Genomic DNA, 14,633 nt, shown 5'->3' with positions numbered 1-14,633 from the left:
AACTGGACAAACACTCCGCCAGAGAATGAACTTACACAGGTTCCACATTAAACATGGCAACACAGATGTTCCTGTGGCGGCCCACTTCAACAGCCATGGACACTGTGAGAAGGACTTTAAGGTCACAGTGCTTATGGGCAACTTCAAAACACAGCAAGAGAGAAAAGAATGGGAAGTTAAACTCATGCTAAAATTTAATACTTTACAACATGGATTGAATAAAGACAAGAGTTTTATGGCCAGATATGAGGATTGTTTACATCTCTCAGAATGACAGACAACCTGTCTACAGACCCACATTGTTTTGAAAAACTCATTACAAACTTCAAAAGACTTTGTTGGACAGTTATCTTATCCAGAGATCTTGACAATACATTGTTCTTTTCTCTCTTGCTAAATTAACCCTAGCCTGAATGAATCTATTAATTTTTTACATACAAAATCTCTCATTTAAAGATTTACCAATGTTGTTTCTTGTCCTAGAGTGTGTATATAAACATAGGAAACTTCAGTTTCTGTATTACATCTTGCCTGAAGAAGGGGCCTGAGTTGCCTCGAAAGCTTGCATATTGTAATCTTTCTAGTTAGCCAATAAAAGGTGTCATTTTGCTTGGCTTTTCTCTTAGTTTGTGATAGAGATTCTTTAAGATCCTTCCCACTAAGTTAATAAATAATCACAAAATATGAAAAAAGCATATTAGAAGATGTATAACAGTAATAATATTTTGCGCACTATACTTGGGGAAGAAATGGCTGTCATATTTTCAGTTAAGATTGCAAAATGGCACTCTGCTACACTGCTACTTCAGTTTAGAAACAGAAAAGAAGTATGCTGGATGTAAAACAATAGGTGAATTTAAAGTATTTTTAAATTATTGTGACTGAAGCAGATGGGCAGTAAACTGCAGTACTAAAGACTTTTGGAGAAGGCTGTCACCGGAGTGCAAACTGAATTTTCTGGTAGTTCTCCGCTCCATCATGAAGATAGAAAAATAATGTATACAATGAAAACAAAAAAATCACTGTGCATAGATTTGCCTCCTATTCTCAAATACATTCAACTGTTACCTGCAGAATAACACCTCCGGTTCTCAAACACTAGTAAGCATATTACCATCCCACCGAGTCTTTTTTAGTCTTTAGGGATTAAAACTATTTGCCTTTTGTGTGCACAGGGATCTGATTCCCCTTCACTTGTAACTAGGCACCCAGCTTAGTTCATCCATGTTTATGATCATAGCATTGTTACCAAATATGTGCCTGAACCTGTTAAATTTTCAGTACTAAATTCAAAATGAAATGTGAAGAGATCCCTATTAACACATTACTAAGTTTAATTTTATGGGACAAATGAAGAACTGGATGCAGACAAAACTGAAAAATAACATTTTGCTATTCAGAGATGCAAACTTGTTGGACTGTGATAGAGTTGTCCATATGTCCTTTGTGAATCTGTCCATCTATATATAAGCATTGCTTTCTACTTGACAGTAATTTTAGACAGAAGTTTCTGTTTCATTATGTAAAGCACTTTGAGCTACTTTTTGCATGAAAATGTGCTATATAAATAAATGTTGTTGTTTCTGCTTTATCATTGACTTTACTGACTAAAATAAAGATAGCTGCTACAGATCTGAAAAGCAAAGCTATATTAAAGTCCATAAAGTTAAAGAAAATCTAGTGAATAATTCTAAACACGGACTAGAAATGGCAGCTTAAAATAGGCCTGAAATCTGTACCATTTGTTTGATACTTGCATGTCTATTAACCACACCGCCCCAGCCTGGGAAGATGAACCGTTCTTTAGACAATGTTCCTTTTTTCACTTAATTATGTTGTACTCTGCCTCGTTCATGTTTTTGAAATTATATTATTCAAGTTAAATTAGGTAATTCTAATTGGTCTTAAGTTATCTGTTTGCATTTGGGTGTTAGTTTCATTTAGGTAGGTGGATGTACCTACTTGGCAATGTGTCTAGGTTCTTAAGATTGTTTATAATTATATTACGATTTCTGCAGCCTGTTACATTTAGACATTGGGGTGTATGTGTGTTTGTGTGATTAAACAGATTTGGATGATGTTTGCCATGTTCATTTTTAACTACTAATTCTTGTGAGTGACAGGCCACCTTGCTTTATTAAAAACAAGACACTGCAGCCTCGTAAGGGTCTTCTGTTGCTCTTCCTAAAACAAGAAAAATAAATTATTCTTAAGTTGATTTGTATAAGAAATCTTTAACCAAACAACATTACACGATATTTGAGGGCTGTCCAAACAACTATTAGTTTGTAATTTGACTTGATGTTCTTTTGTAAGTCGATAGTATGTCTCCCATTCACAACTTGGAATGCATAGGATTCTAAATCTGGCTAAATATATACATGATTTGGCATTTATCTTTTGAATAGTACTCTGTTCATTTATTACAATAAAGGCTTATTTTAATTATGCACATTAGTGTTAATAATTAAATAAAAGGCAATACAGTGTAGCATAATCAGAATGCGTTTTTTTTGTGTTTTCTCATGCTCTTGTTCCTTTGACCAGATCTGCAATGACAGCTTGCTGCTACCCCATGTACCACTGATTTTACAGAGAAAAACTATCTGCTCTGCACATACCTTACTTTAATGTCTAGGTTGTGTTTGGCTCCTGAGCAAGGTTACACATCTGTCTTAAGATGCACAATAGTATATAATAGTAATAGTATAGAAAATACTACAACTGTACAAAAAAGCACCAAGGAAAAACTTGAAGCACAAAGGTAACAGAACTAGTAGAAATGAAAGAATATGTTTAGAGGACACACAATGGCAAGACTAAAGACAACTATCCTCAACAAGAAAACATAACAGGCAATGGGGTATACAAGTATGATCTGAGCAGGAGGCAGAGCTGCTAAATATTTATTATATAGTTGTTGCAAAATAAAATTACTGCAATCAATACTCTTAGTCTTTTCATTTCATCTTTATCAGGCACACTTAATCTAGGTTAGGGTCCAAGGTGTTTATTTCATCTGCATCAGTGCAGAGCGTGATCTGGCCAGAATGGGGCACCAGTCCATTACAGGGTATGTTCAATCATACACACTCATCAACAATCATTTTAGAGTTAGTAATTAGCCTTAGACACATATCTTTAGGATGTGGAAGGAAAGTTAGAATACCCTGAAGTAATATAAACACCATGTAAATTCAAACAGAATGTGCATGCTCAATATAGGCAGTGCCCATGCCAAAATTTAGACTTCGGACTTCAAAGTTATAAGGCAGAAGTGCTAACCACTGCTCCACCATGCCACCCAAAACCTTTTATGCTGAATGGAAATAAATACACTATAAACAAGCTCTGTGATGTTGCACTTTTTTGATTTCTTGAAATATCTCTGCATTTAGCTTGTTGGGAATTACTATGATGACATCAGCAAAGCAGAGTTGTTTTATACAGCATTTTTTTGTTAAAGAATACTTTTTTTTCCAAATAAAATACACAATGGCATTAAAGGAGTGAAAACAAAAATTGTGAAATGCGAAGGCACTTGTGCAAAAGCATCTCATGTATGAGTGTAATAAAAAAAATGAATCTGGCTTTTGCTGCTTCACAAACTGACCTTTTAAAATAATGATGCATTTTTATTAGAATAACATGTGACTTTTATTGAATGAAAAAAGTGCTATTACTTTGTACTCGTGTTTTGACTCTAGTCCAACTAATTTAATCAGTTTAAGATCACAGTAAACTTGTTTTTTGCTATTCTTAGCACATTATCATGAAGACGTTGACATGTTGGTTATGCCTTGACAGCACTCGAACAGAGCAGTGTCTTGTTAGCTAGAATAAAATAAATAAATAAATAAATTTAAAAAAAGCCAGCTGATAGCAAGCTGCTGTCGCCACCGCTATGGTGAATAACAGTATATACATGGTTAGTGAGAAATGGCTCTCTCCAAGGCCCAGGTAAGACCCCTATGAGCCTCTGGGTGTAGAAGCTCAAAAAGCCCCCCCTTTCCAAACCTCACTTCACTGCATCATTAGGTTAACTCATATACTTGCACATTGTGAACATTGCATATGTCAATAAGAAATCAGGCACAAGTGCTGAAGTAGAAAAAAATCCCAAACTTTACATTGGGTCAACATAACCTTTGTTTTTTGTTCATTAGTACATTACAATCAATGCAACAAACAAACAAACTGATGCAACATCTTGTCTGTGGGAAATTGTTTCTTCTAATAGCGCAGTTAATGAACATTAATTTAAAACTTTTTAAAGGTCTATGCCATTTTGTGACAAAAAGGTAATGTGTAACTGAGTGATTTGGGCTTGCATATTTGCACCAAATAAAATGAAAGACAATTCATTCTGGTTTGGCATTGTTTGGAGCATCTAATTTAACATACAGTGGCCTTGTTGTCCTCAACACTGCTTACATCTATGTTAGTCTTATAGAACACTGCCGAGTTGGACTGCACATTGTTGCTAGAAGTAGCGGTATCAACCCTTTCCTGACATATGTATGGTTGGTCACAATAGTCTCAACTGGCTTGTTCAAATCAAAATTTAGGTTCACTTTTTTTAAAATGACCAGTATAGTTTTCACCAAAACAATGATTTTTAGTGTCTGTGTCATTTTTATTTATTTTTTTATTTTTGTTGTACCACTGGGATCTCATTTTGAATGACCATCTATTTGGACTTTCTTTTGTGGTACTGTAAATATTAAATGTTCTACAAACTCATAAAAACGACATATGAAACACCTGCTCTGCTTCTTTAAAAGAATACTTTAGGTGTGATAGAATAGGTTTATAATCATGAAGATAAAAGTAGGGCTGTTGGAGTGTGTGCTGGAAGCAGGTTACTGTGAGTGCCTGTTGGAGAAAACTTGAACTTTTCCTGTTATTACAAATTTTTTTCTTGCATAGCAGGACCCCAAGGTGCACAGCCAAGTCACTGTGATGGTAGATCCTGCCATGGCTCTCTCGGTTTATTAAATGTGTCTTACTGTAATTGTGCTTGAGATTTTGGAGAACCTAAAGGGCACAATCTTATTTCCTTTAGTTATTATTTATTTGGTTAGTGTATTTATCCAAAGCTTTAAAAGATTTGGGAAAATGGCAAATCTTTGCATAGATTTTTTTTTTTTAAATACAGGCAACTTTACCAACTTGCTCATGGTCACAGTGTGAATTGGGCATTTATGGGGACTGAAGAAACATTCTTGTGGTTGAAAGTACAGTGTCTTAATCATTATACATCACTGCCGGATTAAATTATTGGATTTTTGGGGATATGGAGGAAAACTTATTCAGACACATGGATGATACACAAGCTCCATGTGGGCAGCAAGACCATGCGGGATATTAACGTATGATTGTAAGTCTATAAGGCAGCAGCACTACCTACTGAGCCAAGGTGCAACCCTCATTTAAAAAATATTTGTTTTTTGTAATAAACAGGATGAATTAAAGCAAAATAATATATATTAACATGCCATTTGGCATGATATATTCATCATCTAACAGAATATATAAGTTGAAAGTTAAAAATGTGGTAATGGAAGCATGTTGGAAGCAACAGAAAGAAGTGTAGCCCTGGATGGAATATCAGTCCATCATGGGTCATACTCCTACTACAAAAATGCATTGAGCCCAAGGTATAGTCGCTTCTTATCAAGTCTTTTAATTGTTCTCAGAGGAAACCCTACTACAAACAGTGAAAAATATATAAACTCCACACAAAGGGCACCGTTGCCAGGCGTTAATGACAAGTTCTAGCTGGATGTAAATTACAGTTTAAAAGTGAAACGAAGCATGGCCAGTGAAGTGTCCCAGGACGCGCTTGCACTGAGAAAATCCAGGTGAGGCAGTTTATGTTAAAGTGCGCTGTACAGCATGACGCAAGCCTCTGTCCTGTTCACACACCCTCATTCTTAAGGTTAACTTGCTAGTGGAGTACTGTTTGCAGGCTCATGACAAAGTAGAGAATGCCCATTCGTATTGCATTGGGAAGGTTCATGAGGTCAGGGGCCTGGATTAGATTTCTTCCTTGTTTGGGCTTGGAATTGATTTGGAAAGTCTAGCGAAGGAAAGGCAAACCAAAGCCAGCAGCGTCAGTTGGGATGATTCAGGGGGAGAGCAGCGAATGAAATTAGTAGGACTGAGAAGGCAAGATCTTCATGCGGTAACATCGACTAAAAGAAATCCGTGAAGTTTAAAAATTAAAAAAAAAAAAAAAAAGTTAGCGTCGCGCTGATTTCCACTTGCAAGAGGCGCGTGCTTGCGTACGTGCGCGCACTCGTGCCTTTGTTTTCACGTCTGTGTTGTCAGGCAAAATAAAAAATAATAAATACCATTTTGCTCAGTGCCGGAATAAAGCGCCGCTGGTCGGCTTATATTGCCGCTCGCGCTTTCTCTCTCCGTGTCTCTTTCTCTATCTGTAACTCCCTCCTCCGCGGTTGGGGTGACTTCCTGGTTCTGCAGAAAGAGGCAGTGCTGAGTAAAGAGACAGAAATAGAGATAGAAATTTAGATAGAAATATACAGATTGGGGAGAGAGAGAGAGAGAGGGAGTGAGTGAGTGAGGAGAGGAGAGGAGGAGAGGAAAGGAGAGCATTAGGCTGGTTTCCAGGAGAAGCCCTGGTCTCCACGCTTTTTTCTATATTTATAGACTTCTTACGGAGATTTTTTTTAGGGGGGGGGGGTTTGATTTTGGAATAACGCTATTTATTTACAAAAATATACAATATTTACCGGCCTTGCCTATTGCCTTCCTCTCGTAGTGGTCATAGTAATAATAATAATCATCAGCAGCATATTAATAATAAAATAATAACACGTCTTTTCAGAAGCGACGGGGCGATCCGTCGCACCGCTTCCTCCCCCCCTCCCCGTTCTTTCTGTACGTATTTATTTAGAAAACGAGAGGGACAGTTTTCTTTATTTTAATTTTTTTTAGCCTGTGCTGAAGTAAGACGTATTTGAAGGATGGGTTGTTTAGGTAACAGCAAGACTGAAGATCAACGCATCGATGAAAAGGCACAACGAGAGGCGAATAAAAAAATAGAAAAGCAGTTGCAGAAAGACAGACAAGCTTACAAAGCCACACATCGACTGCTTTTATTAGGTAAGATTGTAAGGCAAAATGAAAGAAAAAAGTGCAAGTGTGTGTGTGTTTGTCTTGGTTTATTATTATTATTATTATTATTCTTTTGCTGGGGGTAAAGAATTATCTTGTCATTTTTATTTCATTATGTCAGATTTTGAAAAGGTTCTGCATATGACAGCTTTCTGCACCCTAGAAGCGATCGCCGGGCTTCAGCAGCATTAGGGCGACTGCTGTAGCAAGAAATGAAACGAAATCCCGGCTAACTGTAAATTGGTAATTTTTGGTGGATTCTTTTAAATGTATTCATCATTCTGTTTGTTTGTTTTTTTATTTTAAAGGGGCCGGGGAGTCTGGGAAAAGCACTATTGTTAAACAGATGAAGATTTTGCACGTCAATGGATTTAATTCAGAGTGAGTGAACCCTTATAATCTGTAACAAATAAATGAAATGCACTCTATCCCAACACCCCCACCCGTTTCGTGGTCTTTCTGATCGCTCCGTCTCATGAAAGTTTTTATAAAATTATGTCATTGTGACAGCCACCGATTAGCTGCCCAGTCCCATGTCTCTATTTTATTTCGTTTCCTGTGTTTGTATTATTACTGCAGCGCTTTTAAGGGCCTGAGTGTAGCAGCAACATGGCGACTATTTCTGCTGATTATTACAGCAACCCCAAACATACTGTTCTTTTTATCTTTTTTTTTAATTAATAGATGCTGGGAAATAATGTCAATATTCTTTCCCTCAGAATGTGGAAGGTTATTCTCTCCTATTGCCTCACATATAGCATACTTCTCACCCCACTTTGAATGGAGAGCACAAATGAGTGTTGTTGTTGCTGGTGCTAGTAATCACTATTGGTGTTTTGTTTTTTCCCCTTTTTGATTTTTTTCTGCTTTGTTCAAAATACTATCACTTTTTTTAAAGTTATTTTTTTATGGTGGCAGTTGCTCCACATTATCAAGTCACTTTTGCTGTTCACTGCATAGGTTCCCCATAAGTTAGATGACAGTTTTAAGTTCATATTCACTTTTACGTTTATTTAAAATACAATTTCACATTAATGGGATTTTTTAATAATAAAATATATAAGACTATTGCATTTATGTCTTGGAATACATGTTAACAGTTTTTTTTGTTATTGTCAGTGAGTTGTTATTCCACAACTACTTTGCAGTAGTTAGACGTGGTGAGCCATTTTTTTTTTTATCAAACTACCTCTTCAAATTTTAATAATTGCAGTACTTTTATGTTATATTTATGACACTTCCAAGTCCAAACTACTGCATTTTTATTTGTAAGCTTGCAGGTTCTCGGCACAAGGCAAATTGTAACAGACAAGTCCATTCTTCTAATTTAAAAGTATATTAAAAGAGAATCCACATAGCTGTATGCAAAGTCATAGACTGAAAAAAATATATGAAAAAGTCTAGTTTTTTTTCCTATACCTGCTTTTTGCATTAGGCAATTGTATGTTTACCTGTTGGAGAAAGCTGAATATATTAGAAAAAAAAACTTTACACATTCTCCTTTTACACAGGGAAAAGAAGCAGAAAATTTTGGACATTAGAAAAAATGTGAAGGATGCCATAGTGGTAAGTACGTTGCTTCTAAAATCTTTGAATTCATGATGTTTCAAGGGGTTTGGGAATGTCAGTTATAGCTTTCTATAGGATTTGCCATAGCAATCCTATTTTGATGATCAGACAGGATTATCTTGTTATTTATCTAGTTTAATGCTTGTGTTTTTGCTTATGTCCACTTTGTAGACTATAGTATCTGCGATGAGCACTTTAATACCCCCAGTTCCATTAGCCAATCCAGCGAACCACTTCCGAGTGGACTACATCAAAAGTATAGCACCGTTGTCAGACTTTGATTATACGCAGGTAAGACCCTTGGAATATTTATTTAACATGTGTTTTTTGTGTTTTTGCACTGCTGTTTGCCTTTGTAGATCAAGCATTCTTTATTTTTATTGTCTAAGTGTTGCTATGGGTATAGGAAGTGGCTTCTGTTTCTGGTAACCAAGTGTATAGGGAGAGTGTTATTTTTATATTGTGTTGGTCATCTTAATTTTGAGGATAAGGTGTGAATGCAGGGGCAGTCTTTAAAAAGAACTATTTTCACTGTGTTGCTCTCAAATTTAAAAAAATATTATAATGCAAAATATAAAAGGCATTGTCTGCGTCAATAGACTTGTTTGTTTTTTGCAATATGATGAAAAGAAATGCTGATGTACCAGTTAACTTGCTTACAGTGATCAAAAGAGCTTTAAGAGGCCATGCTTTTGTCAGTAGATATTACTTTTAAAATAGATTGGAGATAATAAGTAACTGTTGGTTTTTTGCCTGGTTTGGAGTTCTCTTTAAAATAATAATCCTTGTAAAGTTTTGGTTGACTCTTTAATTGGGGGTGCACCTAAATGAGATTATTCATTCTTGTTTAAGCTTCTGTGTTTCAATGAATAGTAAGGTGATTTGTTTTATGTATTTGTAATTCTACAGTTGCACTCATATACAACCATATATAATTTTACCTTGCTGTTCTTACTATGTTGAATGTATTAAATTACCTTTTATGTTATGTAAGGTGTTGAACTAAGATTATTTTTAGATATTATCATAAGAAAAACTTCAGCAATTTTATAATTTGGTTTGAGTTGTTCTTAATTTTTTTTCCCTAAGGGTTATTGCATGTTTAAAAAAAGGGAAAAGTTTTTTTGCAGAGTGTATCCTCATTAATTTAGTTTATCTTTACAGTTGTCAAAGTATCAGGCCTTTTAATAATTTTTGATGAGCATGGAAATCTTTATAAACTCTAAAAAAACACACACAGTTGACTTTCTCAGATTTAAACTGCATTAAAAGCTCTATTTCAAGAAAAAGTAGGTTCAGTATTTTGACCACATCAAGACAAAATTGGCAACATTATTATTATTATTATTATTGAAATGCTGATGATGAAGTTTATTTTTTGATGAAGGTTACAATCAGTTGGAGCCTGGTTAAACAAAAACATGTAACCCAGAAGAGCCCGAGGGGAATCATGGATTTTGTAAAAATTGTTTCATAACTGGTGACTGGCCTAAAAGTTGAAATTATTGCAAATCTAAGAGTTTGGGCCAACGTTTTATCAGCTCATTGGTATTTAATTGAATATATGCTGTTTTTTTAAGTATTTTAGCTGACTTTCAAGGATAGCATGACACCAGTAAAGTTGCAGTATTTTAAGATACAGTTTTCTTTAAGTGTGTTGCATTGTTTTTAGTCTAGTTATAAGTTAAATCAATTTACATAGTATTGTATTATCTGTGTGCATTGATATAGATTTAAAGTATTTGTGATTAAGCGGAAAGGCTAAACACACCTCTTTTGTTTGTATTCTAATGTTATCAGACAGTAGTCTGGATGCTGTTCTCTTTTTAGGCATCTGTGTAAGCCTTTGACTACAGATACAGTATATGCTTCACTTCCTGTCAGTTCAGCCATAGCTTTAAGAGATTGTGGTTTTTCTGATATTTTATGCTTACTTTGGGTTGCTGTAAAACTCTTTAGTAGCACACAACCAGCTGATTAGCTTTTGCAAGTTTTGACTTTTTTACATTTTAAAACACCCACACAAAAATACATTCATACATATACACACACGTACATAAGGAACCATTAAATAAGTCCTTATAATTTAATAGTGTGCCAGCTCATTAAATACAGAATTATACTTGACAGTTTTTTGAAGTTGTTCAGAAGATCTCAGCCTTTAATGCCATAGTACATACTACAGTGTTTCAGTGTGAGCACTTAATACATACAGTGGGTCAAACGTGGACTGTGCTGGCCTGGTCCTCCTCCTTGTCCTAATAGCAGCACTGCAAAGAGCTTTTAGGAGTTGTACCAGAAATCAAGTCATCTGAAATTTAACAAACTGTTAATCATCCATCCATTATCCAATCCGCTATATCCTAACTACAGGGTCACGGGGGCCTGCTGGAGCCAATCCCAGCCAACACAGGGCGCAAGGCAGGAAACAAACCCCGGCAAGATGCCAGCCCACCGCAGGGCTGTGTTAATCATTGTTTAACTTTGTTGCAAAGGAAAATGTGTGAGTTTTGATACACAATTGTACTTATTCTTCACAGGACATACTGCAGTCTGAATGCTTCCAACCTGACTCTCAAGTACACCACAGTGCTGCTCCAACAAAGGGGAAGCGTGTGGTTTAGGGTTCTAGAAATTTTTCTTTAAAGCGTCAAATAAATGCACTCATATAAACCTTATTATGTACAGTGTGAAATCAGATATTGAGATCTTCACATTTTGATTCTTCTAGATCCTTTTTGATTACTGTATACTCTTATATAGTGATTCTTTGTTTGAAGTCTGCTTAAATATTATGTAGTTTATTAACATAGTTTATTTAATGTAGTTTAGTAAATCATGGATTTGAGCAGTGATACCATTGTGGATCATTGTGATGATATGGCTAAAGTGCTTGGAATTTGGTTTGATTACCAGCTGAGTTGCTTTCTATGCAGTTTAAATGTCCTCTGAATTTCTGCTAGGTTGACTGTCTGTTTTCAATTACCATAAGTATTTGTTCAGTTAGACGTAAGACAAAGTCGTCCATAGGGAATGCCTATCCCATCCAGGATGTGTTCATTTATTGTACCTACTTCTTAATAAATAGGTTCTGATACACTTGAATCTGACCAGAAGCAGCTAACTTTGAAAATATACTGATGGAGGGGTGATTATTGTAATACCTTTGTCATAGACCTTCATATGACAAATGTATCAAGTAGCTAGATTAATATTAGTATTTAATGCTACTATTATTTAATGCTGCAGTATACATTGATGTATACATTGAGACTTTATTATTTTCACTGATTATTGGTACTTAGAAAGTTTTTAAATATAATTGCCTTCTTTATTAATTTATGGAGTTGTGTTGACTGCTGGTTTGAGTGCATTGCTTTTTTATTGTCTCATACAAGAGTCATTGCAGTAAATGATGTTACAGGGGCAATGCAGGGAATTCCAAAGTGGAAGAGCCAGAAATATGTTGCTTTTGGTGTTACAGCAATAAAATATGTTGATTTTGGTGTTCTGTCTGTTGAAATGAAAGTGTATTATATTAAAGTTTATTAGTACAGATTACTTACTAACACATAGGGTAAAGAAAAAATAGGCTGTCCACTTTAAGTAATACGTTTGGCTTCATTTTGGTTTTCACAAATAATGAGCTTAATATAAAAATTATATAATATTTATATTGCAATATAAAATATGCAATTCGCCAGAATTACTATATTGAAGTAAATAGTTGTGGCAAGCTACAAACTGGGAATTCCAGTCCAGTGGACATGTGCGCTTAAAGGCTGATTTCTACTGAATTTAGAATTCTTAAGCTGATGTATATTAAAGATAAAATATAAAAAAAATAAACCTAAGCTAAAACTGCTAATTATACGCATGCTCCTTCATATACTTTGCCTACTCCCATTCTGATTGGTTAAAGTTCAAGAACTGCAACAAGGTTCTATTAGTAAATGAAAAAGAGGTCAATGTCCTTTCAAAAAATTTTATCGGTATTTGAGAGATTTGTAGTTCTCTACATGTTTTGCTTGTATATAAATGTTTAGTAATTTATTGACAAAACAGTATTTTACATGTATGCAGCCTCAATAACATTAAGCATAACTTGTTTAAATCTGAACTATTTAAAATGTTAAACATTAGTTGACAGACTTACAATAACCATTAGAGATCACCACAAAGGTCAAATTATGTGCAAATGTATATCTAAGGTACTGCATCTAATTATTTACAGTCTAAAGAAGAATGCTGAGATACTGTAATTAAAATCTATTTGCTTAATAAAAAGATACTACTTTCTCCATATTTACAACATGTGTACAGTACCAAAAATACTGTATATACAAGAGGCTATTACTATTACAATATAGCTGTTGTGTGAACTCAAATTTTAAAAAGTCAATCTTTTAAAATCTTAAATCTGTTTGCCAAATTTTATAAACTTGTAAGCAGTTCTTTGGGAATTTTGCTTTAAAACCTTTAAAATTTTAAACCTCACAGCTAAATAGTATAAATTACAAAGTTGATTTTTTTCATGAAACATGGACAAAGTAAAAAATTAAGTGGCATACCCCCATAAGAGTACTTTCCAGATTTGGCGTAGATGATTGGCATTTTGGTCAAATAAACAAGCAAATAACTAAAATTATATCTTGAAACTGTGTCACAATTTTTAATATATTACAAAATACAAGAAAATCAAGAAAACCGTGTAGTGTCCCTGGTACTTCCACATCACCAACTAAACATATAAAAGTTTAATTTCATAATTATATTGAATATTGAGTCACATACAATATCTTTGTATTGTAGAAACTTAATGTTGCTTTATAAACAAAGTTTTAAAATTACTACAACTTTTGGTGGAAGAAAAAAACACTTTGACTCGTTTTCTTGCTTGTATTTCAGTCACTTAACACCAAATGGATGTTAAAGCTGACCATTCATTTTCCTAATATGTTTAGTCCAATAAAGGTAAACATATAGACAATTCCAAAAGCAACAGGTTACAAGGCAGGAAGTAACTTTGGGTGGGTTCATAGTCTATCGCAAGATTTACTTTTGCTTAGCTTTTTGTTGAATTTGTTTTTAGAAGATGAAAATCTCCAGTCTGGGTTTACATATTTTTTGTGACACTGCACTTTAAAAGAAAACTGAAGTCATTTGCTATGATCAGATTTCAAAGGCATTTTAAAATAGATATACTGTATATGCAAGGTAAAGGCAAATGACCACACAACAAATAAGAAAAATCTTATAACACCTTGTTAGAGTCAGGACTATGACTGTGCATATTGTACCTAGCAGGAAGCCATTTTTTAATATATTTAGGATTTTCTAGTAATATTGGATTAGAAGTCTTGATAAATCCATAGTCAGCTGATGTATTCTGCTTTGAGTTCTAAACACAACATCCCAAATTGTTCTGCATGTTTGAATTCCAGTACCTTTTATGCTTATTTCAGGCAGTTAGTGTGTTCCTCAATAACGATGACCATTTTTCACTAAAAATGTTTTAGTTTTACCCTGCCTGTCACACATATTAAGCTTAACAACCACTTGCAAATAATATCCTTGTAAGCATGCTGACTTCTCATTTACTGCCAGACAGTTAGTGCATCTTTTGAAACTTGCTAATATTACCCTCACCACCCACTACATCACTTTTTGCCTTGACATTTAAGCAAGCAACTTTTCTGGCCCAATCAGCTAAACTAGTTACACAGGTAAAGTGACGTTCAAAGCATAGCTTTGCTAATTGTAAAGAGCGTAAACAAGCTGTTTTCTAAAAACCTGTGTTGAAATCAAAATGATAAGCATAAATATATCCTTTATGTCCAAGTGACACGTGTTTGAAATCTAGATTGCATCAATGTTTAATAGCCTAGTGCACATGTGTACAAGAGTGATCATTAGACTTGGCA

General features: G+C 34.7%; 1 protein-coding gene across 2 annotated transcripts in view; it reads left to right on the top strand.

Moving 5' to 3' along the window:
- gnal (guanine nucleotide binding protein (G protein), alpha activating activity polypeptide, olfactory type) overlaps positions 1–14,633 on the top strand; it is a 334,655-nt gene that overhangs the window by 127,034 nt on the left and 192,988 nt on the right. Inside the window, exons 1-4 of one of the 2 annotated variants that reach the window (XM_028803687.2) lie at positions 5,939–7,128; positions 7,449–7,521; positions 8,652–8,706; positions 8,881–9,000. In XM_028803687.2, coding sequence (XP_028659520.1) covers positions 6,990–7,128; positions 7,449–7,521; positions 8,652–8,706; positions 8,881–9,000 — 387 coding nt within the window. In that variant the 5' untranslated portion in view covers positions 5,939–6,989. Of the gene's footprint in view, positions 1–5,938; positions 7,129–7,448; positions 7,522–8,651; positions 8,707–8,880; positions 9,001–14,633 lie in introns of those variants that run through there. The other variant, XM_028803686.2, reaches the window with a different exon arrangement.

The sequence above is a fragment of the Erpetoichthys calabaricus genome, chromosome 6, assembly GCF_900747795.2.
Source record: "Erpetoichthys calabaricus chromosome 6, fErpCal1.3, whole genome shotgun sequence".
Taxonomy (NCBI): Eukaryota; Metazoa; Chordata; class Cladistia; order Polypteriformes; family Polypteridae; genus Erpetoichthys; species Erpetoichthys calabaricus.
This window is presented reverse-complemented; position numbering and strand designations above follow the sequence as displayed.